The sequence below is a fragment of the Elgaria multicarinata genome, chromosome 23 (genome assembly GCF_023053635.1).
Source record: "Elgaria multicarinata webbii isolate HBS135686 ecotype San Diego chromosome 23, rElgMul1.1.pri, whole genome shotgun sequence".
In the NCBI taxonomy this organism is placed as follows: domain Eukaryota; kingdom Metazoa; phylum Chordata; class Lepidosauria; order Squamata; family Anguidae; genus Elgaria; species Elgaria multicarinata.
The window spans coordinates 928,918-955,257 of NC_086193.1; the positions used below are offsets into that span (position 1 = coordinate 928,918).

At 50.4% G+C, this 26,340-nt stretch overlaps 1 protein-coding gene across 2 annotated transcripts in view; it reads left to right on the top strand.

The window, feature by feature from the left end:
* LOC134413087 (BRISC and BRCA1-A complex member 1-like) overlaps positions 1–11,281 on the top strand; it is a 165,024-nt gene extending 153,743 nt beyond the window's left edge. Inside the window, exons 1-9 of one of the 2 annotated variants that reach the window (XM_063147160.1) lie at positions 2,072–2,159; positions 3,762–4,107; positions 5,245–5,303; positions 6,544–6,664; positions 7,223–7,301; positions 8,067–8,091; positions 8,710–8,839; positions 9,380–9,466; positions 10,897–11,281. In XM_063147160.1, coding sequence (XP_063003230.1) covers positions 3,814–4,107; positions 5,245–5,303; positions 6,544–6,664; positions 7,223–7,301; positions 8,067–8,091; positions 8,710–8,839; positions 9,380–9,466; positions 10,897–11,097 — 996 coding nt within the window. In that variant the 5' untranslated portion in view covers positions 2,072–2,159; positions 3,762–3,813 and the 3' untranslated portion in view covers positions 11,098–11,281. Of the gene's footprint in view, positions 1–2,071; positions 2,160–3,761; positions 4,108–5,244; positions 5,304–6,543; positions 6,665–7,222; positions 7,302–8,066; positions 8,092–8,709; positions 8,840–9,379; positions 9,467–10,896 lie in introns of those variants that run through there. The other variant, XM_063147159.1, reaches the window with a different exon arrangement.
* The last annotated feature ends 15,059 nt before the right edge of the window (positions 11,282–26,340 follow it).

The following is a 26,340-nucleotide window of genomic DNA, read 5'->3' on the forward strand; positions in this document are numbered from 1 at the left end:
AGGCATGCAGCACCTGGTGAAATTCCCTCTTCATCACAACAGTTACAGTTGCAGGAGCTATACTAGCATGACTCGATACAAAAGAGGGCAGGGCTCCTGCAGCTTTAACTATTGTGACGAAGAGGGGGTTTCACCAGGTGCTGCATGCCTACAAATGACACCTGCTGAAATCCCCTTTTCTGTGCAACTGTTAAAGTTACAGGAGCCCTGCCATAATATTATTATTATTATAGGGTGACCATATGAAAAGGAGGACAGGGTTCCTGTATCTTTAACAGTTGAACAATAAAGCGAATTTAGCAGGTGCCATTTGTATGCATGTTGCATCGGGTGAAATTCCCTCTCCTTCACAACAGTTAAAGCTGCAGGAGCCCTGCCCTCTTGACCAGATACAAAAGAAGGCACTGCTCCTGTATCTTTAACTGTTGTGATGAAGAGGGAGTTTCACCAGGTTCTCCATATATACAAATTACACCTGCTGAAATTCGCTTTATTATTCAACTGTTAAAGATACAGGAGCCCGGTCCTCCTTTTCATAGGGTCACCCTAATTATTGTTTTCATACGTTCAGCATAGCACTGGGCTCAGGCTCCCTGTCCAACTTATACTCAGCCTTTCGACAGGTTGACCTTGGCCATTTTGTGATGGCGCCCAGGACGGCTCCCTCAATTTGCCCAATGTGTCCATGCCCCAAACCAGTTGCCTCCCCTGGTCCACTGGTCCCATTTCATGGCGAAAGATGTTCCTTGAGCATGGGTGATAATGGCGACGACGGTTCTCGATTGCTTTTGAGGGCTGGTGGCCACCAGCTGCCGCCCACAAGGGATCGAAAACAGCTGTAAAATAGGTCACAAAGAAAGGAAAACAGCTGCATAGCTTGTCTTGCGTCCCGTCCCCACAAGGAAACAATTTCTTATAAACATGATAAGGAAGTGGTAAAAATAAATCCAGCTGCGGCTCACTCAGTTGAAATATGTGAAGAGTACGGGAGCATCCATGCCGTTGGTTCCTTCCTGAGCTTGGGGCTGAGTTAGGGTGACCCTATGAAAAGGAGGACAGGGCTCCTGCATCTTTAACAGTTGCATAGAAAGGGGAAATTCAGCAGGTGTCATTTGTATATATGGAGAACCTGATGAAATTCCCTCTTCACCACAGCAGTTAAAGCTGCAGGAGCTATACTAGAGTGACCAGATTTAAAAGAGGGCAGGGCTCCTGCAGCTTTAACTGTTGTGATGAAGAAGAAATTTCACCAGGTTCTTCATATATACAAATGACACCTGCTGAACTTCCCTTTTCAATACAACTGTTAAAGATATAGGAGCCCTGTCCTCCTTGTCATAGGGTCACCCTGGGCTGAGTAGACCTACCCGCTACATTAGAGAGCTTGTAAACAGTGTTCTGGCTGCATATTTATTTATTTATTTTATATTTCTATACCACCCAATAGCTGAAACTCTCTGGGTGGTTCACAACAATTAAAAATTTAAAACTACAGTATAAAATAGAAGTAAACACCAAAAATAAAACCTAGCAGCAATGGAAAGGTGTGGGGCGTTTTGTTTTTTTAAAGGACACTGAGTATATGCAGAGTGCACAGGTAAAACTGAACGTAAGTCGTATTTGAAGTAGACCCATTGAAAAGAATGGGAGCTCAGTTGACCGAAATCCGATACATTTAAATGTTTCTACTGTAAGTAGGAATTATGTTGGATTCCCCTCCAAACTTTCTGCCAGCAGCCTTTTAAAAGCAGCTGTTATTTTCCTTTTCTGATAGCAAGCAACTTGTTCCTTTTTTAAAAAGAAATAAAAATCTCAATTTCCTTTGAGCATAAGCAGAGTGCCCTTCTCTGAAGAGGGCGTGGCTTTTGTCATGCTTTTTTTTTTTTTTAGAGGAAAAAGCAAGGAAATGAAACAAGGTGGGGGGAATACTGAACATTTCGCATTTTTCTAGCGCTTCTGATTCGCTTTTGCAAGGAAACTACAAGTCCCAGCAGCCCCTGCGGTGGTGGGGGGGGGCGGGGCAGGTCCTAGTATTTCCTCCCCTCCGACACATTTCCGGCTCGGTTTGCAAAAAATAAATAAAGGTCTTTTGCAGCTGGCTGGTGGTTCTGTGTTTGCAAGTGGCAAAATTCGGTTCAGTTTGCAACAAGAGGGACCAGGTGAGTCATTTGCAAAGGAAACAGAGGAGCAAAAAATCTGTTTACATATTTATTTTGGGAGGTTGCAAAATAACTGATTTTGATGATGGAGCAAAGAACGTCATTGGTTTTTTTTTTTTATTTAGTGCAAAAAGCTTCTCTTTCTCATCATCTTCAATTTCTTGCTGGGTTTTCCTCGGGGCGTGCAAATTTCTTTCCTGTGCAAGGTTTCTTTTGGCTGCAAAGGATTTCTGGTTCCGTCAGTGATATCAGCTAAATGCTGTCAGGCTGTCTGTTTTCTGTATGTCTTCCAAACTTCCCCCGGGTGGTTTGCAAACAAACAAGAAGTTGATAAATTTGGGATTCAGGCAGTCCACTGAGCTCTTGCAAGGGCTGTCCGGTTTGATACAGCAGCTCAGCTCTTGCAAAGCTCATCTTGCTGGTGAAAATTGCTGGTCAAGTCACCTCGGTGAAGAAATAAAGTATATGTTAGAATTTGAAATGAAGGTTGAACTAATCCCACTTTGTCCTCTGTATAATTATATAAATTTCTCTCTTTGTTCCTTCCCTGCCAAAATGCATCCCAAAACTTTTTTTCCTAAACTTACAAAAGATCTTTGTTTCATTCTTAAGGGAAATTATGATTACAAATGTTAGACCAGGGTTATGTCTTACTATTTAAATTGGATAGATATAGCCAGGGATTTGTAACTAGCATATATTTGGGGTGCTGTTGGTATAGAGATAGCCTCAGAAGTAAAAGTCACCTGAAATTAATCCAGGATCTTTTTTTAACTGCTGCAAAAATCGTGGCACCTTCTAGCAGGGCGATCCTACGCGTACCTGCTCAGGTGTTTTGATTTTTCCTCGCTTACAGAACGGCTGCAGAAAGTTTGGCACAGATCTCAGCAAACTCTAAAGCAGCCTTCCTCAACCTGGGGCGCTCCAGATGTGTTGGACTGCATCTCCCAGAATGCCCCAGCCAGCTGGGGCATTCTGGGAGATGCAGTCCAACACATCTGGAGCGCCCCAGGTTGAGGAAGGCTGCTCTAAAGCGCTCGGATCGACTGGGTTCCTCTTTAATTTTGGGGCACACAGCTGTCAGGTTCAGATTTAAATTTCTTTAAGTGCTTCATCTGTTAGGTAGGACGTATTTGGCATCCGTGGGTCAGGCTTTTGTTTTCGAGACTTGGGATGGGTTTGTCTATTTGTTTACTTCATTTCCCTCCTTTTCCACTCAGAAATACATGCCCATGAGGTGCCCACACTTTGCAGGCCCTTCCCGCTAAAACTACAGGAAAATTCTAGTCCTCATGGTTCTAATAAAGGGCCTTATTCTAGTTCAGTATTTTCTACAGCAAACTAGTATCCTCTTGAGATGTTGGACGACAACTCCCATGCTGGCTAGGGATAGTAGGAGTTGTAGTCCAGCTTATGGAAGCTGGGCTTACTGGCTTTGATACACCTGTGATTTTTATAGCCGTGGCAATTTTAAAAACAATCGTGCGTGTGTGTGTGTGTGTGTGTGTGTGTGTGTGCGTGCATGGAGGCGCCAGGCAAACACAACCTGCTATTTCCCTAAAAGGACATTTTGTTCCTTAAAATGGACGTTTTATGCCAAAGCCCCTCCAGTATCCCAAGAATCCTGGACTCACCACTGGACTGTGGGACGCTGATGGACACCTCGGAGCCCAGCAGCGCGGCGGAGGAAGAGGAGGAGAAGGTGGTGATGGAGCAGCAGAGGCCCAGGACCCGCTCCAACCCGGAGGGCGCTGAGGACCGCAACCTGAGCGCCCAGGCCAGCGTGGGCAGCCGCAGCGAAGGGGAAGGCGAGGCGGCCAGCAGCTCCGATAGTCCGCCGAGCGCCGGCGTCCCAGCCCCGGCGTCCAACGGCAAAGGCTGGGCACCCCCGGCACCGCCGGCAGAGTTCCAGGTCCGCACGCCGCGGGTGAACTGCCCGGAGAAGGTGGTGAGTATCCGGATTTTCTCCAGAACAGGCGTTTTCTTTCCCCCAGACCTCAAAATCAGGACGTGACGGGAACAGAACGGTATTTTCCTCCATTCTCAGCCTTCAAATGTCCTGTCGTGTAGCACAGGGTTGAGCTACCCATTTTCCTGGACTCCCGACACCCATTATCCCCTGGGGTAATGGGTATCGGAGGCCAGGAAAATGGTTTGCCCGTGGCCTGTAGGGTTGTAGTCCGACAACGTTTGGGGGAGACCACTGATTGCACCCGCAATGTGGACTAGTGGTTAGAGCCGCCATGCTCAGCCTGGTGCACGCTCTCTGGGCGTGTTGGGCTGTGAGTCCCATCGTTCCCAGCCAGCTGGGGATGATTGGAGTTGTAACCCAACACACCCAGAAGGCCGTTGGGTTGGAATGTCAGGCTAAGGCCGGAGAGACCAAATTTCCCACTGAACCATGCCCCAAGTTGCCCGTTATCCCTCAGCAAAGTCTACCTTACAGGGGGGTCGTTGCAGGGTTAAAAGCAAGGGAGGTTTGTTTATGCTGCCTTGGTCTTCTGGGAGGATATAAATGTATTTATTTTATTTATTACGCTGATATCCGGCCTTTTCTCCTCCTGCAAGGGACCCACGGCGTCTTACATGATTCTCCTCCTCTCCCTTTTAGCCTCACAACAACCCTGTGAGGTAGGCTAGGAGGAGAGTCAGTGACGGGCCCAACGTCACCCAGTGAGTTTCATGGCCCATTGGGACTCGAACCCAGATCCTCCCCCACCGTCCAACCTTCTAATCGCTACACCACACTCAATAATTCAACACAATAATGTACTAAATAATTACTCTTCAAATTGGGCGTTTCCGGATTAGGCCGCTCTTCCGCTAATCCTAGAACAGCCTCCCGCAACCTGATGTCCTCCGGCTGTTTTGAATTCCCAACTCCCTAAATTCCTAACCGAGTGGGCTGGTTTGACTGGGGCTGATGGGAAATGAAGTCCGAAACATCCAGGAGACCACAGATTGAGGAATGCCCCTTCGTAAAAAACAAAATAGGGTGGAAGCCAAAAGAATCATCGAAGAGAATTTAAAAAAAAGCTCCCTAGACGAGAACACATCCCCTCGTCATTCCTTTTCTCCTTCTCAGATTATCTGCTTGGACCTCTCAGAGGAAATGTCGCACCCTAAACTGGAGTCCTTCAACGGGTGAGTGGCTGGACGGGACCCTCTCCAGGAACATGATCAAGGCCGAATGGATCTGTTCATGGCGGCATTGCGGTCACTGAGGGGTTAAAAATGGTATGCATGGGGCCGTCCAGCTGGCGGGCTCCTGGGACCTGGAATCCCATCTGGAGCTCTAACTATGCTGGTTCGGGGCTGCTGGGGCTTGTTGTCCCAACCCCTTTGGAAAGCACCAGTTTGGAGAAGAGACTGATTGGAGAAGAGACCCTATGAGGAGAGACTGAAAGAACTGGGCATGTTTAGCCTGGAGAAGAGAAGATGGAGACATGAGAGCACTCTTCAAATACTTAAAAGGTTGTCACACAGAGGAGGGCCAGGATCTCTTCTCGATCCTCCCAGAGTGCAGGACACGGAATAATGGGCTCAAGTTACAGGAAGCCAGATTCCGGCTGGACATCAGGAAAAACTTCCTGACTGTTAGAGCAGTACGACAATGGAACCAGTGACCTAGGGAGGTGGTGGGCTCTCCCACACTAGAGGCCTTCATGAGGCAGCTGGACAAGCATCTGTCAGGGATGCTTTAGGGTGGATTCCTGCCTTGAGCAGGGGGTTGGACTGGATGGCCTTGTAGGCCCCTTCCAACTCTGGGTGACATTTCTCCAGGATTTCAGATCTCGCTGCTTCCTTAAAATAAATAAATATTCTAGTCCTCATGGTTCCAAATACTAGGGTGTTTTTAACTAGGAAGCCGGCTTCTACCGAGTCAGACCCCTGGTCTTTCTACCCCGGTATTTATTATTTATTATTTGTACCCCGCTTTCTACTGCAAAATGCCATCCCCGAGGTGGCTACTGAGTCGTGATAAAGGCTCTCCAACATTTCAGGAAGGAACTCTTCCTTGCTCTACTTGTACTGTCTGGGATCAAACCTGGAGGCTCTGATACTGAGCTATGACCCTTCCCTTAATAATAAAGCAAGGCTTCTAGTCCTCATGGTTCCAAATCGAGGGCTGATTTTTGAATAGGGATGTAGGAAGCGGCTTTATACAGTGTCAGACCCTGGGTACAACTAGCCCAGTATTTCAGGCACGGACTGGCAGCAGCAGCGTCTCTCCGGGGTTTCAGGCAAGATTCTTTCCTGGCCGTACCTGGAGATGCTGCCGGGGATTGGGGCCGTCTGCATTCAGCGCAGGGCCTCTACCACGGAGCGACGGCCTTTCCTCAGAGAATCCGGCTCATGCGCTTTTTCTCTCTCTTTCGGGCAGGTCCAAGACCAACGCTTTGAACGTCTCCCAGAAGATGATTGAGATGTTTGTCCGGACAAAACACAAGATCGACAAGAGCCACGAATTCGCGCTGGTGGTAGTGAACAATGACGTCACTTGGGTAGGTCTGGATTTAGGGTTTGTTTCCGCCAGACCGCCATGCGGCGAAATGGCCCGGAATGTGCTCCTCTGAGAATGCCTTAAAAAAAAGAGAGAAAAACAAGGTACTATCAAGTTTCCGGCCCTCATGATGACAATTCACTTTTATATCCCACCTTTTCTCTGTTCGGCTCATGCACGTGGATAAGGTTTTTGCCTCTGGGCATGAGGTTGAGCACCCTTGATTTAGAAGTTAGTGGCTGTGTGGTGTAATGGTTGGAGCACAGGTGAGCACTTTGTAGGCCGAAACATCTTGGGGCCTCTTCTCTCATCATCATTGGCCCAATGGAGGAGGAGGGTTGGAATATAAAATCCCACGAATAAAAGCAGTTCACAGGATTTTAGAGTTGGAAGGGACCCTGGAGGTCATATAGACCACCCCACTACTCGGCCACAGGAATCTTAAGATGAATAAATCCTCTTTCCTGCATTCGGTTTAAAAAATGATGGTTTCGTCTGCGGTTGCAGGTCGAAGGGGGCGGAAGCTCAAACGGGTATCTTGACTCTGTTTTCTCTGTAGCTTTCAGGCTTCACCTCAGACCCCAGAGAAGTCTGCAGCTGTCTGTACGACCTGGAGACCGTGGTGTGCAAGTCCTTCAGTATCCTTTTTCACAACAACAACGGCACCCCGCCCACCGCCAAAGACCCCTGCGTGTCTGGGGTGCTGCAGGAGTAAAAAGTGGGGCGGAGGTGGGTGGGTTGATGGTTTAGGGGGTCGTAATGTTAGAAGTAGCAGCAAAAGTAGTAGTAGCTGGGTACTTCCTCTTCCTGCTCGGCTTATGTTTCAGAGAAATTTTACTCATAGCATCAATAGCAGAAGAAATATTAGGAGTAGCAGAAGTATTAGTAAATGTGGACTTCCTCCTCTGAGTAGTTACTCCTTAGAGTAATTTTACTCATATTATCAGTAGAAGTAGAATTAATAACCAAAGTACTCCCCCCCCCCCCCGGTCTCTTTAGGTTTTAGTGTTATTTTACTCATAGTAGTAGGTACAGTGGCAGAAGTAGTAGAAATGTTAGTAGACGTGGACTTCTCCTGTTCTTATGTTTTAGAACAATTTTAATCGTAGTAGTAGTAGTACATAGTACAGGTGGGCTTCCTCTTATGCGCTCCTTATGTTTCAGAGCCAAGATATGCAACCTGGTGCCCTCCAGATGTTTTAGATTCCCAGTTCTCAGAAACCCTGACTATTGGCCAAGCTAGCAGGGGAGGATGGGAGTTGTAGTCCGAAATACCCGGAGGGCCCCATGCGTGCTTCTGTTTTAGAGGATTTAGGAGCTGTGGCTGGGATGGAAACACGGCCGTGGCACTAGTAGGTGGAACTGACGTGTTGCTGTGGTGGATCTTAGCTTTCCTCTCTCAGATCTGGAAGGTCTTTTCAACCTCATGTAAGTCTGCTTCCTCCTTTCTGTATTAATATTATTAGAATTATTAATAGATGGGGATTTCTTTCTCCTGTTCTCTTCATGTTTTAAAACAAATTTAATCATATTTTAAAAAAACAAGGTTCTAGTCCTCAAGGTTCTAAACAAAGGGCTGATTGGAATTGGAACAGAAGAAGCTGCATTATACGGAGTACTGTTGCCTGCTGTGACTACCAGGGCGGAGCGTTGCTCCTTTTATTCATATGCATTTTAATTACAGTTTTATTTTCATTTTATTTTTACAGTAGTAAAAAAATATTTTCAACTAGTGTTGTACTCAAAGCGCTTCACAGCAGGGAAAACTTCCAAACGATTTGTGGCATCTAAACAGCTAATAAATTTGTTCTGGCGTAAACCCAGAGGCTGCCAGCCCTTTTTGGGGGGACATGTGGCATTTTGAGAGAGAGAGAGAGTCCTGGGCTCTCTCACAAAATGGCCACCAGTTGGGGGTGCCCTGCGCATGGTTAAAATGGCCGCCCATGGTGGTGCACGGCCGACAAGCCCGCCTTGCGCAGGAAGAGATCATCAGCCTGGACCCACAGACCAAACTCTCCCGCGCTCATGCTGTCTCCTGCCATCCAGACAACAGAAGACGGAGCTGCCCGTCACGGAGAACATCCAAACCATCCCACCGCCTTACGTGGTCAGGACCATCTTGGTATACAGCCGCCCGGCTTGTGAGCCCCCGGTGTCCGTGACGGACCAGATGAAGGTGCGTGCTTGTTCGTTGCTGGGATTTTCTCTACAAGCCTAGCCGTGCATTTAACGAATCTCCTGTGCGCCATAGGCGATCTGGAGGTTTATTCTTTGTCTGTTGAGCCGTATAGAAATGTAGTAAATAAATAATAATAAATTATACAGGCGAGTGCAGAGGGCACTCCTTCCCTCCTTATTCTTGCTTTTCCCATGAAAATCCTTGTGGGATTTTATTCCTCAAACCCAGCTGTGTATTTAACGAATCTGTTCGCCACAGGCGATCTGGAGGTTTATACAAGCGAGTGGAGAGGATGTCCTTTCTGCATCAATCCACTTGATAAAAAGCTGTTTTCTTTTTTTAATAAATGGGCCGCTAAGGGTCTAGTAATGTGCCTTTCCATACCAGCTGCCAGAAGGAAGTGCAGGCTTCTCTTATCAGGCTAGTAAAAATGTTACTCAGGCTAGTAACGTCTGTCGGCTTGTTTCACGTGGCTTTTTGAGACGGATCTCGGGTTAACGCTCACGCAGGTGTCGGCGCTGTCTTCTCTCTTTGCAGAAAATGCTTCAGTGCCCTTACTACTTCTTTGACGTGCTGTACATCCACAACGGCGTGGAAGAGAAAGAGGAGGAAACCAGCTGGAAGGTAAAAGCCTGCCTGAGCGCCATCGGCATGAGACGATCCCAGCTGGATGGGGCTTGATGGGAAAGAATCCTGGCTGAAAACCCTGGAGATCCCCAGCCAGTCAGTGGCCCCGTTCAGACAACACGCTAAACCATGCTTCTTAACCACAAGGGAATGAAGGAAGGATGCAGGCAGGCTGGAGTGTGTTCAGAGGAGGGGTCTGGAAACATAGCCCTATGAAGAGAGACTGAAAGAACTGGGCATGTTTAGCCTGGAGAAGGGAAGATTGAGGGGAGACATGAGAGCACTCTTCAAAGACTTCAAAGGTTGTCACACAGAGGAGGGCCAGGATCTCTTCTCGATCCTCTCAGAGTATGGAATAACGGGCTCAAGTGACAGGAAGCCAGAGTCCAGCTGGACATCAGGAAAAACTTCCTGACTGTTAGAGCAGTACGACAATGGAACCAGTGACCTAGGGAGGTTGTGGGCTCTCCCACACTAGAGGCCTTCAAGAGGCAGCTGGACAACCCTCTGTCAGGGATGCTTTAGGGTGGATTCCTGCATTGAGTAGGGGGTTGGACTCGATGGCCTTAGAATCCCCTTCCAACTCTGCTATTCTATGATTCCATTAACCATGTTGTGGTTAAGCAGCTTGGTTTAGTGTGTTGTCTGAACGGGGCCGGTGTCAACAATACTGAGCTAGATGGACCCATAGTCTGGCTTTAAAGCAGCTTCCGACGTTCCTATTTCAGAACCATGAGAGCTAGCACCGTACTTCATTTGAAAGGGAACCTTCAGCTTTGCATGCGGAAGGTTGGAGGATCATGGACCAAGGGGTTGAGTTAAGGCAACCTTCCTCTGTTCCTCTCTGTGTGTTTGTGGGTTCTTAAAATGTGTTCCCCCACCTCTGTGGGTAGATGTGACAGTGGAACCCACAACTCACCCCAGTGGCTTGTCTTCTGGGCAAACCACGGAGACCAAAGCGAGGGGTGGTGGTGGAAGGAGAGACCCCACATTTCACAGAGCGCAGAGAGTCCCAGAGGGAAAAAGTATTGTGCCTGGATCTATTTATTTGACTTGTGTGAATCCGGACCCCTTCACTTGGCTTCCTTTTCGTGTCTCGAGAGCACGGGGCTACGATGAGAAAAGCACGGCGCTGTTAACTTTTAAAAGCAAGCACGTCGCTTGTAGCACACGCTTCGGGGCTGCAATCCACGTTTCGTTGCTTCCAAATCTGGGGCGGAGCAAGCAGAAGCTTTTAACGTTGTGATCCGTTAAAAGCTTCCGGGACGGTGTCAGGGAATATTGGCGATTGGGCGGAATAAAAATCTAATGAGCAAATAAATACCCAGTGGGAACAAAACTCCATGAAAGGCAGGTGCATTTGCACGCCTTTTACCATCTGGGCTCTGCATCGGATAACGCACCTCCGTTTCTCTCTTTCTCTCTAGGAGACCTTTGCCTTTTTCAGCAACCTGGACGCGAAAGGCACCAATTACAAGTACGAGGTGCCTCTGACGGGCCCGGCCGTCGAGCTGCACAACTGCATGGCCAAATTGCTGTCCCATCCGCTGCAGCGTCCGTTCCAGACCCATGCTTCATACAGCATGTTGGAGGAGGAGGAGGTGCCAGAAATCGAAGCCGTAGTCTGACCAGCTTGAATCGTGGGGTGGGGGGTGGGGGGGCAGAAGCAGGGAGAAGGAACCTGAGGGTCGGGGCGTGCCCGGACTGTGTACGTGCTTTGATTTGGTGTTAACAGGGATTAAACTGGGGTGTGTACAGGATCTTTCTTTTGATTAGTACGATTGATGTCTGTCAATACAACTTTTACAAGTTCGTTTTTGTTTCTTTTATTCTTATCTCAAAAAGGCTCCCGGGGCAGGCTTAATGACGCTAACACAGCTCCTGCCCTCGGGCTCACACAAGACATGACACAAAAGGAAAAGGGAGGAGGAGGGAGGAGGAAAGAAGCAAAACGCAGGAACCGGTTCTTGGTTTCAAATTTGGTCTAGGTGTTCTGCCTGGCAGGGTGGAACAAGACTAGCGGCTTGCAGCTGTTCTTTCTCTGGATGATGGAGGGGGCCAGGTTGGTCTCCCCCTTGCTGTGGTCTTCCTGGGTGAGAAGGAAGGACAGCTTCATTTGTTTGTTCCGGGTGCTCTCTGGATGATGGATGCAGCCCCAGAGAAGTTGTGTGTGATGCAGCAAAGAATCTGCAAAGCAGAGTTCCTCATCCTGGGTGCCCCCAGATAGGTTTGACTACAATTTCCATCACCCCCAGCTAGCATGGGGGTTGTAGCCCCCCATCATGTCTCAGAGCCAGTAGCCCAGCCCCAGATCTGGGGAAATTAATATGGCTCCGTTAGTGGTTTATTCATGGCCACGCTGGATAACATCCCCTTGCAAAGAAATCAGGATTATACTGGACTGCACTGCAGGGTTGTTGTGACACAATACTGCTTTCCCTGTTGCACACAGCCCACCTGCAATAATAATCTCTTGATTTTGCTCGGGGATACAAACGACAGCATTTGCTTTATAGCAGAGGAAGAGAGAAATATCTCATTATGTCCTGCAATTTTCCATTGTCTGCTATGAGTATTTGCTGTCATAGTTCCTGGGGTTGGAGAACTGTCGTTTGACTCCAACTCCCATCAGCCATAGCCAGCCTTGCCGAACATTTGGAGATTATGTGAGTTGTAGTTGCTGAGGCACGAATTTGGACGGTGTGTAAGACAGAAGCAAAACACTGGCATGGGTCTCCGTCAATGCACGTTGAATTAAATGCAAATAATAAAAATGCTGTGCTAATGCAGTTGATAAATCTTCATTACAATAAACAAATGAATATTTCATGCAAAGGGGATGTAAATAAAATATGATAAGGTCAGAATTTTTCAATGGGGAACGGTATATAAATATTATAAATAAATAATAAATGCGATTTAAGATTGAAAATACAATTGATGCAGGCATGCTGTAAATGCAGTATCAAAATGCAATGAAAAAATGTAAGAAATTCAGGGTGTAAATATAATAAATATAGGGTAAATTTATTAATTAAAAAATGCAAAAGTGAACCAAGTTTTCAAACATAACCCGGAAATTCAGCCTGCAGACAAAAGGCACCGCACCCTCTATGACTTTCTTTAGCCCTGTGCGAAGCGACTGAGCAGGGCAGAACCGCCCACTAAGTAAGCTGACGTGCCGCTTATCCAATGAGCGACGTAGGCGGGGTAGAGAAAGGGGGCGGAGGCCTTGTGCGCTTCCAGCCTATCCATGGAAAGGACTTGTGCCCCGCCTCTCCCAGCGTCACTTTTTATTCGCCAGTTAGTCAGTCAATCCACCCGATGACGTCTACGCCTCTCCCAGCCAATGAGAAGCCTCGGCGAGGCCTAGGAGGGAAGCTTCAAACAAGGGGAACAAGATGGCGGCGCCGGCGGCGCAGCGGCGACGGCCATGAGCTACGCGCGGCGGGCTTAGCTGTCCTCCGCCGGGGCGCCGCGACGGGAACTACGGCCTTAAGGCGACACTACCGGGCCCAGCCTCTCCCGCCGCCGCCGCCCGGGGATGGAAGAGGCCCCGGTCTGTGCGAGAGGAGTACGCATGCGCAACCGCGGCGATGAGCATGCGCAGACGTGTCCCTTCCCCCCCTTGGGTTCCCCCTAGTGGTAGAATGAGGCCAAGCGCTCTACAGCTCGCCAGCAGCCTTTGCGAGGCGCTGCGGGGCGAGGACGACACGTAAGTTCACGTGTGGATGCGCCTGTACACGTGTATTATTATTTATTTATTTTTGCTTGCAGAGGTGAATTTCTTTTGCTATTTCTTAACATATGCTCCCCTCCCTCCCCCGTTTTATTTTATTTTTTGCTTTTATTTGCAAAAAATATTCCTTCTCCAAACAAAAATGAACCCCAAAACTAGAAATCTTCCTTGAGGGACATTCTGTGGTAGAAAAACAGGGTACAAATCAAATAAATTATTATCGTTTGAATTTCTTAGTCTCCTTTGGCTTTAAAGGTGACATCATCATCATTATTATTATTATTATTATTATTATTATTGCATTTATATACCGCCCCATAACCGAAGCTCTCTGGGCATTTTACAAAGATTAAAACACTGAACATTAAAAAACCGATATACACATTTTAAAACCATAAAAACAGATTACATACCAGGACGGACAATATCTATTTGAATGATTAAGGGTGCAATCTTTTTTATTTATTTATTTATTTATTTATTTATTGCACTTCTATACTGCTCCCATAGCCAGGGCTCTCTGGGCTGTTTACAGAAATTCTAAAACTAAGATAAAAACGAGTATACAAAATTTAACATTCTAAAACACAGAACATACATTAAAAACCGTTAAAAAACTAAACGTGTGGGTGATTAAGATGCATGTTTAGACAGGAAAAAAGCCCAGCATCCCCCAGGATGCTGGACATTGTAGGACCGTTTTCTGCCTAAACTTGCACCCTAAAACGTACAAAATATAAAACAGCTTTAAAAAGTTATATTAAAAATACCCAACATGCCATTCCACACTTGCAGCCTATGCATGTTTGTAAACAAGCCATGTCTGTGTGTTTTAAAAACTCACTTCTGCCGAAGAAATTCCCACCTGCAAGCGAACCTTCTTCTTGCCGTTCTTCCTTAGCTGTGTATTTTCTCTTGCGGACGACCGGTGTGGCTCCGAGGTTGCTGTTAGGGGTGTGTGTGGAATTGGTCAAGGGGCCAAGAGCGGAAGAGGCACTCAAAGGCTCTTGTGCTTCCGCCTGGGGGCGGGGGCTTGCGGGTCTCGCCTTCCGCCTCAAAGCTCTTCCTCTCCCTAATTTTCTAGGATGGTGGAAGCCCTCCTCCTCCGCGGTGCCGACCCCAGCATGGTTCTGCCCGAAGGGATCGCCCCGATCCATCTAGCGGCCGGCATGGAACAGGAGAGCGGAATCCGGTGCCTCAGACTCATCCTCCAATACGGCGGAGACCCCAACGTCAGGTATGCGAAGCTGCCACCTACCTTTCCCCAACCCTCCAGATGTTTAGGACTGCAAGACCCATCCTAAGAACAGAGCCCTGAGGCTGGATCAGACCAAGGGTCCGTCTAGTCCAGCACTCTGTTCGCACAGTGGCCAAGCAGCCATCGGCCAGGGACTAACAAGGCAGGACATGGTGCAACAGCACCCTCCCACCCATGTTCCCCAGCAACTGGGGCACACAGGCTTACTGCCTCGGATCCTGGAGATATCACACTTCCATCAGGGCTGGTAGCCGTGGATAGCCTTCACTTCCTCCAGGAATTTATCCAACCCCCTTTTAAAGCCACCCAAATTGGTGGCCATCACTACATCCTGTGGTAGTGAGTTCCATAATTTATTTATTTATTTATTTATTACGTTTATATACCGCCCCACAGCCGAAGCTCTCTGGACGGTTCACTATGCACTGTGTGAAGAAGTCCTTGTAGAATCATAGAATAGTAGAGTTGGAAGGGGCCTACAAGGCCATCTAGTCCAACCCCCTGCTCAATGCAGGAATCCACCCTAAAGCATCCTTGACAGATGGTTGTCCATCTGCCTCTTGAAGGCCTCGAGTGTGGGAGAGGCCACAACCTCCCTACGTAGCTGATTCCATTGTCGCACTGCTCTAACAGTCAGGAAGTTTTTCCTGATGTCCATCCGGAATCTGGCTTCCTGTCACTTGAGCCTGTTATTCCGTGTCCTGCACTCTGGGAGGATCGAGAAGAGATCCTGGCCCTCCTCTGTGTGACAATCTTTTCAGTATTTGAAGAGTGCTCTCATGTCTCCCCTCCGTCTCCTCTTCTCCAGGCTAAACCTGCCCAGTTCTTTCAGTCTCTCTTCATAGGGCTTTGTTTACAGAGGAAATGAAGGATTTGCTCATTCTGTCTTCCTTTGCCTCAGGTCTGTGGACGGTCTCACCCCGTTACACGTTGCGGCGTCCTGGGGGTGCTGCACCTGCTTGCGGCTGTTGCTGATGGAAGGTGGGAACCCCCGACTCGAAGACCAGGTGAGCCCCAAATTGGGAAGTTGGGCGTGAGTGTGTGGAGCAGAGATCCCGTTTCCTGATTCCCCCGCGCTGCTTCTGTTTGGGGAGGGGCGACTGCTTAGCTCAGCCTTCTCCTCTGGAAGTTTTGAACTTCAACTCCCATCATCCCCACGGTCTGAAACTTCTGGAGGGCATCTGGAGGAGGAAGGCTGTCTTCACTGCTCTCCGGAATCGACTATTTTCTTTCCTTACTCAGAAGAAAATCACACAGAATTTCTTGGGACGTGCTCCAAAGTGAGCTTTCATAGGATTGCAGCGTTTTTAACACAAGAGTTGGAAGGGGACTCTAAGGCCATCCAGTCCAACCCCCTGCCCAATGCAGGAATCCACCCTAAAGCATCCCTGACAGATGGCTGTCCAGCTGCCTCTTGAAGGCCTCTAGGGTGGGAGAGCCCACCACCTCCCTAGGTCACTGGTTCCATTGTCGTACCGCTCTAACAGTCAGGAAGATTTTCCTGATGGCTTCCTGTCACTTGAGCCCCTTATTCCTTGTCCTGCCCTCTGGGAGGATCGAGAAGAGATCCTGACCCTCCTCTGTGTGACAACCTCTCAAGTCTTTGAAGAGTGCTCTCATGTCTCCCCTCAGCCTTCTCTTCTCCAGGCTAAACAGGCCCAGTTCTTTCAGTCCCTCCTCATAGGGCTTTGTTTCCAGACCCCTGATCCACCTCGTTGCCCTCCTCTAAACCCCCTCCAGCTTGTCTGCCTCCTTCCTGAAGTGTGGCGCCCAGAAGGGAACTAGCAGACTGAAAGGAGGGCTGGTTGCAAGGAACCTTGTTCTCCTCATCATCTGCCTTTATTCTCTCAGGATGGGAACACAGCTCTCGACCTGGCTTTGGAGCAGGAGAACGAGATGTCCGTCCGAATCCTGCAAAGGTTCCTGGAAGAAACTGGCGAGGAGCAGAGTAACTGGATGTGTAAGCAGAGTCCGAAAAGTCTGCAATTTTTATCTTTCGCAGCGCCTGATTTAGATATAACTTCAGTGTTGTTTGAATCATAGAATCATAGAATAGTAGAGTTGGAAGGGTCCTAAAAGGCCATCGAGTCCAATCCTCTGCTCAATGCAGGAATCCACCATAACGCATCCCTGATAGGTGGTTGCCCAGCTGCCTCTTGAAGGCCTCTAGTGTGGGAGAGCCCACAACCTCCCTAGGTAACTGATTCCATTGTCGTACTGCTCTAACAGTCAGGAAGTTTTTCCTGATGTCCAGCCGGAATCTGGCTTCCTTTAACTTGAGCCTGTTATTCCGTGTTCTGCACTCTGGGAGGATCGAGAAGAGATCCTGGCCCTCCTCTGTGGGACAACCTTTCAAGTATTTGAAGAGGGCTCTCATGTCTCCCCTCCATCTTCTCTTCTCCAGGCTAAACATTCCCAGTCCTTTCAGTCTCTCTTCATAGGGTGTCTCTCTCTATCTTTTTTTCAGCCCATCGAAGATCAGAAAGCTTTCTCTCCGATGTGACTGAAGACCTTATAGAAACTGGTGGCGTTTCGAGGTTTTATGATCCCTATCCCGGCCCATTAAGCGGAACCCCACAACCATCCCTGAACGAGACTCCTCAGCGCCTGCGGCCGTGTGTCTCCTCCTCTCGTCCTGTTGCACCTGCTCCAAATCACGCTCTCCCGGGGAATTGCCAGGATCAAAGCCATTCCTCTGCCTCGTTTCTCACGGAGTGTTCTTGGCGATGCAGTACGTTATCTGAGCCATGTGACCTCCAGTCTCAACCAGCGGCCTCACCGGATCCTTTCTTCCTACGTGGCGATGCCGTTGGGCGAGCCTCGAATTGTTCCGCCGTACGGGGTTCCCCCGACGACGGACCTGCGAGTCCCGGATCGACAGCGAACCGCGCAGTCTGCTCTCACTACATCGGAACCACTTCCAACGGGGGATGCCCGGGGTCTCCAGATCTGAATGGAGCTCTCCACACTAATTTAATCAGTTCCAGGGTGTACCCTGAAATACCAAGCACTACTGGATGCCCGGAGACTCCCGAGTCTCTGTCCTGTGCATCGAAGCCTGAATGTAAAGCAGATCACTTCGTCGACGTGCAAGATACAAACACTACTCTTAACTTTTCCCAGTACAACAGCTTCCTTGACCCGGAACTTGTAGTGAAGATCACCAGCCAGGAAGGGCTGGACGTCACCTCGCCGGATCATGCCTACCTCTTCTCCCGAGGGAACTCCACGGCCTTGTCAGACTTGGAAAAAACCATCGTAGACTCGGGGTTCCTGTCGAGGGCCTCCGGGAACCCGGACAGAGGTTCTGCGAGCGGGAAGTCTTTGCGCGGTGGGAGCAGCAGATACACTCTGTGCGACAGTGAATGTTACATGAGCGCCACGGAAGCACCGTGCCACAGCAAGGATCCGGAACCGACGGCCACCACTGGCTGTCTCCCAGGCACCTCGGACAGCGTCAGGGCGCCAATGTGGAGCTCAGAAGAGCGTGTAGAGGCATTGGTTTCCATTACCGCAAAAGCCTGTCCTGCCAGTTCTGAGAGTCTGCGGCGTTTACAGGATGGAACAGGTTTTAGAGAAACTTCTTCCATGACGTCCGCTGGGAGGGAAGCTTTGGATCTCTGCAGCACCTGGAAGAACGAGCGCTCTGGAAACACTAAGCTGGGATCCCCCGGAATGCCCCAGAATGAGGTTCTTGTTAAAAGTCCTTCGCCAAAGTCGGAAAACCAGGACCTGAATACGGTGCTGTTGCAGGAATCGCAGGAACGCACGATCTCTGGAGCGGAGGGCATGGTTCTTCCGGAAGGTTCCTCTGACGTGGCTGGCGGACGACTGGCTAACTGGGAGATGCGAGGTGAATTCAGAGGCATCGGGGTGTCGTCTGAGGCGTTGCCAGAGTGGCCTGAGGGAGAGAGGAGAAGGGCTGTGCGAGAATGTGATCTCTCGAGGAACGCCCAGGTGGCGGAGGAGGGAAGAGAGAGCTTGTGGACTCTGGACACGGAACTTACGCCGAGGACGTCTGAAGAAATGAAGTCTTTCCTAGGCCGCGAGAGCCCCGCCTTGCCCGGGACGTGTGGGGATGCAGATGACACCATGCCTGTCCCACATCCAACGGCAGATGACACGATGCCTGTCCCACATCCAACGGCGGATGACACCATGCTTGTCCCACATCCAACGGCAGATGACACCATGCTTGTCCCACATCCAACGGCAGATGACACCATGCCTGTCCCACATCCAACGGCGGATGACACCATGCCTGTCCCACATCCAACGGCGGATGAAACAATGACTGTCCCGCATCCAACGGCAAGTGTCAAGGAAGGGGATTCCACCAGCCTTGAAGCCAAGCTGAGGTCGATGATGATGGCCACCAAGGTTTGCCACTCCCCGTTGCTGCAGCCCGACCGCAGGCCCTGCCACGTTACTCCCCGGACCAAAAGCCGCACGACCGCGTCGGCCACGCACAACAGCACCGGCTCTTCGTCTCTTTTTGATGACATCATAGAGGTGCCGAGGCGCCCCAGGCGATTGAGAAGCCCTAAAGGGAGGACCCTGACCCCCAGCAAAGCCCGGAACTGGACCGATGGCCTGAGGCAGGGGGACCCACCGTCCGTGGCGGGAGTGGAGGCCGACGAGTTAGACGACACCCAGTTAATTTCAGCTGGCCCCAGCACTGAGAAGCCAGCCGGGAGCCCAGGATGCGGCCTTCCGGGGCCCTCCGTCACCAGCCCATCTGTGCTAACAAACTTTGGAAGAGACGTCTCGAGAGGCGACGACCATTCAGGCGGAAAGCTTGTTGCTCACCGCTCCGCAGATTTGGAGGAAGGCAAGCGGTCAGCCAGCACTGGAGACGGGGATCGTACCCCCCAGGAAACGGGGGGTGCTGTGCCTTCTGGGATTGATCCTGAGCGGTCGAGTGCCCCGCGTGATCAGGTCAAGCGACTGCCCAAGCCTTCGAGGGTGAGCTTCAGCCGGATGTCTGCCAGAGGACAGCCTGTTGCGCCAGGAACCTGCGGAAGGCTGAGCCCCGTCAGCCAGAGTGTCCCGCTGTCGCCCGGCGGCCGTCCGGTGAACCTGAGCGCCACCGAGCCGGTGGAGTACCTGTATGTGGACGAGTGCAAAGGACACAGCCTGATTGAGCGGCACGTTCCTTGCTCGGACGATTCCGTTGTCAACACCACCAGCTCCGAAGACACCGTCACCTACGACTGGCGGGCGTATACGGGCCACGCGGTGGGCCGAGCGGCCGGGCAGGTGAACGCCCCCGCACGGCCCGCCTCGGAGCTGTGCCGCCTTTCCGATGAGGCTCTGTTCCGCAAGCTGTGTGACTTCGGGGTCAGTCCGGGACCCGTGACGGGGCTCACCAGGGGGATATACTTGCAGCTGCTGGAGAAGCTGATGAGTGACCCCAAGATTAAGGCCCGGAAAGGCTCTGCGGGTGGGTTACTGCTCTTTCTCTAGGGCCCAGTGTAGGGATGGGGCACGAAGGGGCACAGCGGAGAGGAATCGAAAACGGCCGTAGAACCCCGAAGGGGCGCTGCCGAAGAGGGTCCCAACGTATCGGGACAGATAGAAGGGTGCAAAGATTCATTCTCTGCTGCCTCAGAGGGCGGATTAGTTCTCGGTCAGACTTCCCCGGCCTGCGGCTCTCCAGGTGTGTAGCCCAGCACATCTGGAACGCACCAGGTTGACGAAGGCTGGTCTAAAGGGGTTTTAGTTACAGGAGGGTAGATTTTGGTTGAACGTTTCAGGAGATAGCTTGACAGTGAGAGCCATGGAACCAGTGACTTTGAGCAGGGGTGGGCTGGTGGTCCAAGGACAGCTGTGGGCAGCCAGCGGTTTGGGATGCAATGCAGCTAGTTCGGGGTTTCAGTCCGTGAGGGACCCGCAGTGAGAGAGCGAGGAAAATGAACGGGGCTCTCAGCAGGCCACTTCCCGTGCTGGTTTCGGGGAGCCCCGTCCCCGCGTCCCGTCCCTGCGCCCCCGGCTTCCTTCCTCTGCGTCCCCGGTCGTGGGTTAACGCGCCCGTCTTTTGGGGGGCCGGTTAATTTCCGGCCCGTTCTTCTCTTGCGCCCAGGCTACAGCCCGGAACTTTCTTCCGCCCTGGAAACGTACCAGATCCCGGACGGCCGAGAGGACGAGATGGCTCTCTCTGGAGAGTTCGACCGGCCGGACCAGGGCAAGAAGTGGCGCGAAGGCCTGCTCAAGTCCAGCTTCAACTACCTGCTCTTGGATCCCAGGTGAGGCCTCTGCCGTCGCTCTGAAGCCACCTGGGGAGAAGGGACGCTTCGTTCCCAACTTCTCGGACCTCTATAAGCGGGGAGAGGGCTGGGGGAGAATCCCCTCATTCTGTTCTCGCTAGTTCTGCGTCAAGAACTGCGTCTCCTACACTCTCTCTGTCTCTCTTACAATCCTCCAAGCTCTAGCAAGACCAGGGAGGTGCAAATCCCCCGCCTTTTGCCAAAACGTCACTGAGCTAGAGCGCTCTGTGTGCCAAGAAGTCTCAAGGGCAGGCCCAACTTTCTCCAACCTGGTGCTCTCCAGGTGTTTTGGACTGCAATTCCCACCATTCCCGTTGCCCCTTCCCACTCCCAGCATTCCTGACTATTGGCCCTGCTGGCAGGGAATTCTGGGAGTTGGAAGTCCAGAGCCCCAAAGATCCAGAGCTCTGACTTCCCCCCACCCCTGGGATCCTTTGTATGTAACGCTGGTCTTCTTACAGCCCTTTTCTCGAAACCACGATTCCAGTCCTCATGGTTCTGAATTAGTAACATGTAGGAGGCCTTCTGCATGCAGAGTACGAGTTCTTCCCCTGAGGGCTGGTCTCCCAAAGAGTAAGGCTCTCAGCTTCGTGGAATGCTTAGGTCTGTTGTAGGATCCGCTTTGGTCTTGGGAGTTTATTTATTTATACCGTTTTTATCCCGCCTGTTAGTCGGAAAGGGTTTAGAACGAAAAGAAACTAGGCGACGATCTAAAAGTCACGACGCAAAAGGAAGAGAGAGGAGGAGGGAAGAGGAAAAAAGCAAACTGGGCCACTAGATTTTGAATTGCGGCCTGGGCGCGGTTGGAGTTTTGTTGCTTCCTCTTCTTCTGATGGCCGCAGCAGCGACAGCCGTCCGCCTCTCTTCCTCCTGCGCCATCTTCCACTTGGCCCCTCCTGACCTCGTCTCCCTCCCGGGCTCTTTCGCAGGGTGACCCAGAACCTGCCCTTCCGCTGCCAGTTCGCGAGCCAGGCGGAATGTTTCCGGACCTTCGTCAGCGCCGTCTTCTACGTGGGCAAAGGGAAACGCTCCAGGCCGTATTCTCACCTGTACGAAGCCTTGACCCGCTACAAGGATGGCCAGGGAAGGCGGGGCGGAAAGGTGCGGATGCCGGGAAACCTGCCTCTGGGGGAGGAGGGTGACCCGGCCGAGACCGCGACCCCTCCGCAGCCTGTGGACAGATTTAATTGGGGGAGGAGGGACTTTTCGGCAGACAGGAGCTGTGCCGGCTAAATAGAATCTCCAAATCCAGAGGCCCGCTACCCCTGGCTAACAAAAAGCGTGGTGACCGACTTCTGTTTTGGAAGAGCTCCTACGGTTTCGACCGAAGGCTGTGAGGCCAAAAATACAAAAAATACCAACCTCATAGAATCATTGAATAGTAGGGTTGGAAGGGGCCTAGAAGGCCATCCAGTCCAACCCGCTGCTCGGTGCAGGGATCCACCCTAAAGCATCCCTGACTGATGGCTGTCCAGCTGCCTCTTGAAGGCCTCTAGTGTGGGAGAGCCCACAACCTCCCTGGGTCACTGGTTCCATTGTCGTACTGCTCTAACAGTCAGGAAGTTTTTCCTGATGTCCAGCCGGAATCTGGCTTCCTGTCACTTGAGCCCGTTATTCCGTGTCCTGCACTCTGGGAGGATGGAGAAGAGATCCTGGCCCTCCTCTGTGTGACAACTTTTCAAGTCTTTGAAGAGTGCTCTCATGTCTCCCCTCAATCTTCTCTTCTCCAGGCTAAACAGGCCCAGTTCTTCCAGTCTCTCTTCACAGGGCTTTTTTCCCCAGACCCCTGATCATCCTGGTTGCCCTCCTCTGAACACGCTCCTGTTTTAACGTAAAGCCTCAACTGCTTGTCTTTAAGCCTTATCAGAGGTGTTTCAACATTTTAGAAGGGAAAAATGGATCAAAAGCCGGGAAACGACCCATTGGTGGTTGAAGGCCAGATTTGCTCTTGGGTCCTGAGGTACCCATCCCCTGGGCGAGGGATGCCAGGAGAGGATTGGGGTGTGTGTGTGGTTGGACCCTTTGCCTGCTCCCACAAAACTACTCTAATTACGCCTTGACGCAACTTGAAAAGCAAATGTTTATCGTAATGGGGATGGGCTGACACTTATGTATCTTATTTATTTATTTATTTATTACATTTACTGTATATACCGCCCCATAACCGAAGCTCTGCTTCCTCTCTCTCCTCCCCACTGTCGCTACATGCCTTCTCCGTCCACAGGTGTGCTCCAAGGTCCAGCACATCCTGGAGATCTGGGCCAGCGGGCAGGGCGTCATTTCCATGCACTGTTTCCAGAACGTCATCCCGGTGGAGGCCTACACACGAGAAGCCTGCATGCTGGACGCCATCGGTAAGGCCCGGCCGAAGGCTTCTGGGATACCCTGCTTATTTATTTATTCATTCAGTCATTCATTCGTTCATTTATTGCGTTTCTAGATCGCCCAATAGCCGAAGCTCTCTGGGCGGTTTACAAAGTTAAGACAATTCAAAACAAAACAACAGTATAAAACCATAATATAAAATACAAACAGCAGCGGTGCAAAAATACAAATTTAAAACAGCAAAGTTATAATCTCCTCTTTCTCGCACAGTTTCCTGAGCGGTTTCCCCTTTCTCCCTCCAGGCTTGAAGATGCTAACCAATCAGAAGAGGGGAAATTACTACGGCGTCGTGGCGGGCTGGCCAATGAAACGGCGCCGGTATTTGGGCATCTACCTTCTACACAGGGCTATGCAGATCTTCCTAGCGGAAGGGGAGCGGCAGCTGCGTCCCGCGGACATCTGAACCGGTCAGTGATGGAGGGATTCCCTCTTCTGCCTTTCGGCTGACATCCGAGCAGCCCAGCAGCGGGGCCTTAGCGGGGCTGGCCCCCGGCCGTACGGCTCGGCATTGTTCTCTCTCCTGTGATGACTCGATTGAGGCTTGCCCGATAGCTCAGGCTAGGACTTACCTAGGATGGAGGGACGTTAAATCCTGCCAATTTAGCGTTGCCTTTAGCGAGGTTTAGGGAATCCATTGAGAACGTGGAGTCGCTTCTCGGTGGATCCCTGACGCCGAGGGTCAAAGTATCCACGTTTAGAAGTTTTTAAACTGCGGTTTGTCAGGCCGGATTTTGGAATTGTGGCTCGTTCCGGAATTGCGTTTTCCTTCTGCTCCCATAAAAGTTGAGGAACAGCGTCTTTTTGGAGGGATGGCCGCAGGATTAAGGGGCGTTGAGCACCAGCGCTCTTCAGGAGAGGATGAAATTGTCCTCCCAAGCTGCTGGAACGCACGAGTTTCTCCCTCGACGTTGGATTGAGACTTGGAAGCGATGGTCCTTACCGGAAGCGAACGGAGTGATGGTTCTCCTCTGTGTTTTTTACGGGATCCCCCGTGCCAGCGGTGCGGCAGCCGTTCTCGAAAACTCTTTTATAAGTAGCGGCGGGAAATCGCTTGCGCAGGGTTTTTTTAAAAAAGGAATCCTTCAATGAATGCTTTTTGTATGTTGTTTTTAATGCTTTTTTATCCAACTTCTCTCTGGGATCGTGTGAAACTGGTAAAATTAAATGAGACTGCTTGTATCAGGCTGAGATGCTTGAGTCTGACTTCTTCGCCTAGACCAGCCTGCCTCAACTTGGGGCGCTCCAGATGTGTTGGACTACAACTCCCAGAATGCCCCAGCCAGCTGGCTGGGGCATTCTGGGAGATGCAGTCCAACACATCTGGAGCGCCCCAGGTTGAGGAAGGCTGGCCTAGACTGACTGGTTTGCATTTCGGCGTCTACGCCCCTCATTTCTCCTTCTGAACAAGGGCGTGTGTGTGCGTGTGTGATGTCCGTCAGAGCAAGCAGGGTTTGTGGGTGGCCTTTGCAGCTTCTGGAACTGTAGAGTCTAGTCCAAAATCACTTAACTTCTTTAAAAACACACACACATGGTTTATATCCTTCAAAATTATCTACCCCCCCTCTGTGGTGGTCTTAAATCAGGGTTCAGACCCCCCTCCCCCGGTGTGTTGGGGATACTGCAGCTTTGCAGTTCTAGCAGGGGCTTGGTTGGATGGCCTAAAATCCATCCCCCCCGATTCTAGGATTCTTTGAATTCATGTTTCTTTTAACTGAAAAGTGTGGGTTTCTAGTCCTCATGGTGGTAAAGTCTAAGAGTAATGTCCAGACACCCACATACTGTCTCTTTCTCCCAGGACACGGAATAATGGGCTCAAGTGGCAGGAAGCCAGATTCAATTTGGACAACAAGGAAAAACTTCGTGACTGTTAGAGCAGTATGACAATGGAACCAGTTACCTAGGGAGGTTGTGGGCCCTCCCACACTAGAGGCCTTCAAGAGGCAGCTGGACAACCCTCTGTCAGGTAGGCTTTAAGGTAGATTCCTGCATTGAGCAGGGGGTTGGACTGGATGGCCTTGTAGGCCCCTTCCAACTCTGCTATTCTATGATTCTACCATTAATTCAGCATGGAAGGGTGGGTGAGGAACCAGTAGTTGGGATAAAATTAAAACAGGACTGTCCCCAATATACCTTATCCTGCATCTCTTTTGAATCCCATGTCTTCGTGGGGAATAAAATCTTTGCCTTTCTTTTCAGGTTATCAGCATGTTTTGATTTTTTTCTTCCTCTGCCCTCCTCTTCCTATTATTATTATTATTAATTTTTGAAAATGTGTGCACTGCAGTAAGCTTAAGGGCTGTTCTCCTCGGAGTTTGATCCAGAGTCAGGGTACCATGTGGGAGTTGGGTGAGACCTGGGTTTGTCTCTGTCCTTGGGCTGCAATTTGTATTTCTCCTGAGCGTCCGGACGGGGTCATCGGCTTGTTCCGTGCAGCACCAAAGCACAGGCCCGGTTTCCCATCACCCCCCGTCCTCCCAAGCCCGTGTCCTGGATCAGTTCACGCTCTTGCTGTAAACCAACCGTTGGCCAAGTTCCTTAGCACGAGTTCGAATCCAGTCTGCCTCACAATCTATAACATGACACAAATACGGGGCAATCTTTCAAATTTAATCCGGCTTTCATTCCTGATGTCCCCCAATATTTAAAGTTTGCCCTCTATTATCTCCCCTCCACCCAAGATCCATGAATTAATCCAGCTCAGTCCGGTGACAGATTGAAAACCATTTTGAAGCTGCTTTAAGAGAAACGGCGTTCGCCGCATCCTGATCACTGCCCCCAACGTAGGACAGACTAAAATTTACAGGTTGATGGAACAGCCTCCCCTCAACCTGCCATCATCCAGGTGTGTTGGCTTTGCAAATCACATCATTCCCAGCCAGTTTGTAACGTGGGAATGCAGAGCAGGGGATGATAAGGAAATTTGGTTGTGTTAATAGGGACTGTGGTTTCTATGCACACGATAGCGACTTTTACTGCGTTATAAAGAAAAGCCTCCCTGGATCAAACCCAAGATAGGGTCCAGCTAACTCAGCATCCAGTTTCTGAGGCCTGCTGGGAATTGTAATCCCAACACACCTGGCTGCTCTGAATTCTGGGTGTAGAGGATTGCTGTAAAACCCCTCTGGTGTTGTAGACACACACACACACACCCAGCCACCACAATCTCACTGTTATATGGATTCAAAACCAAGTACTGGGTCTGTTGAGAATAGAATACTTCTTT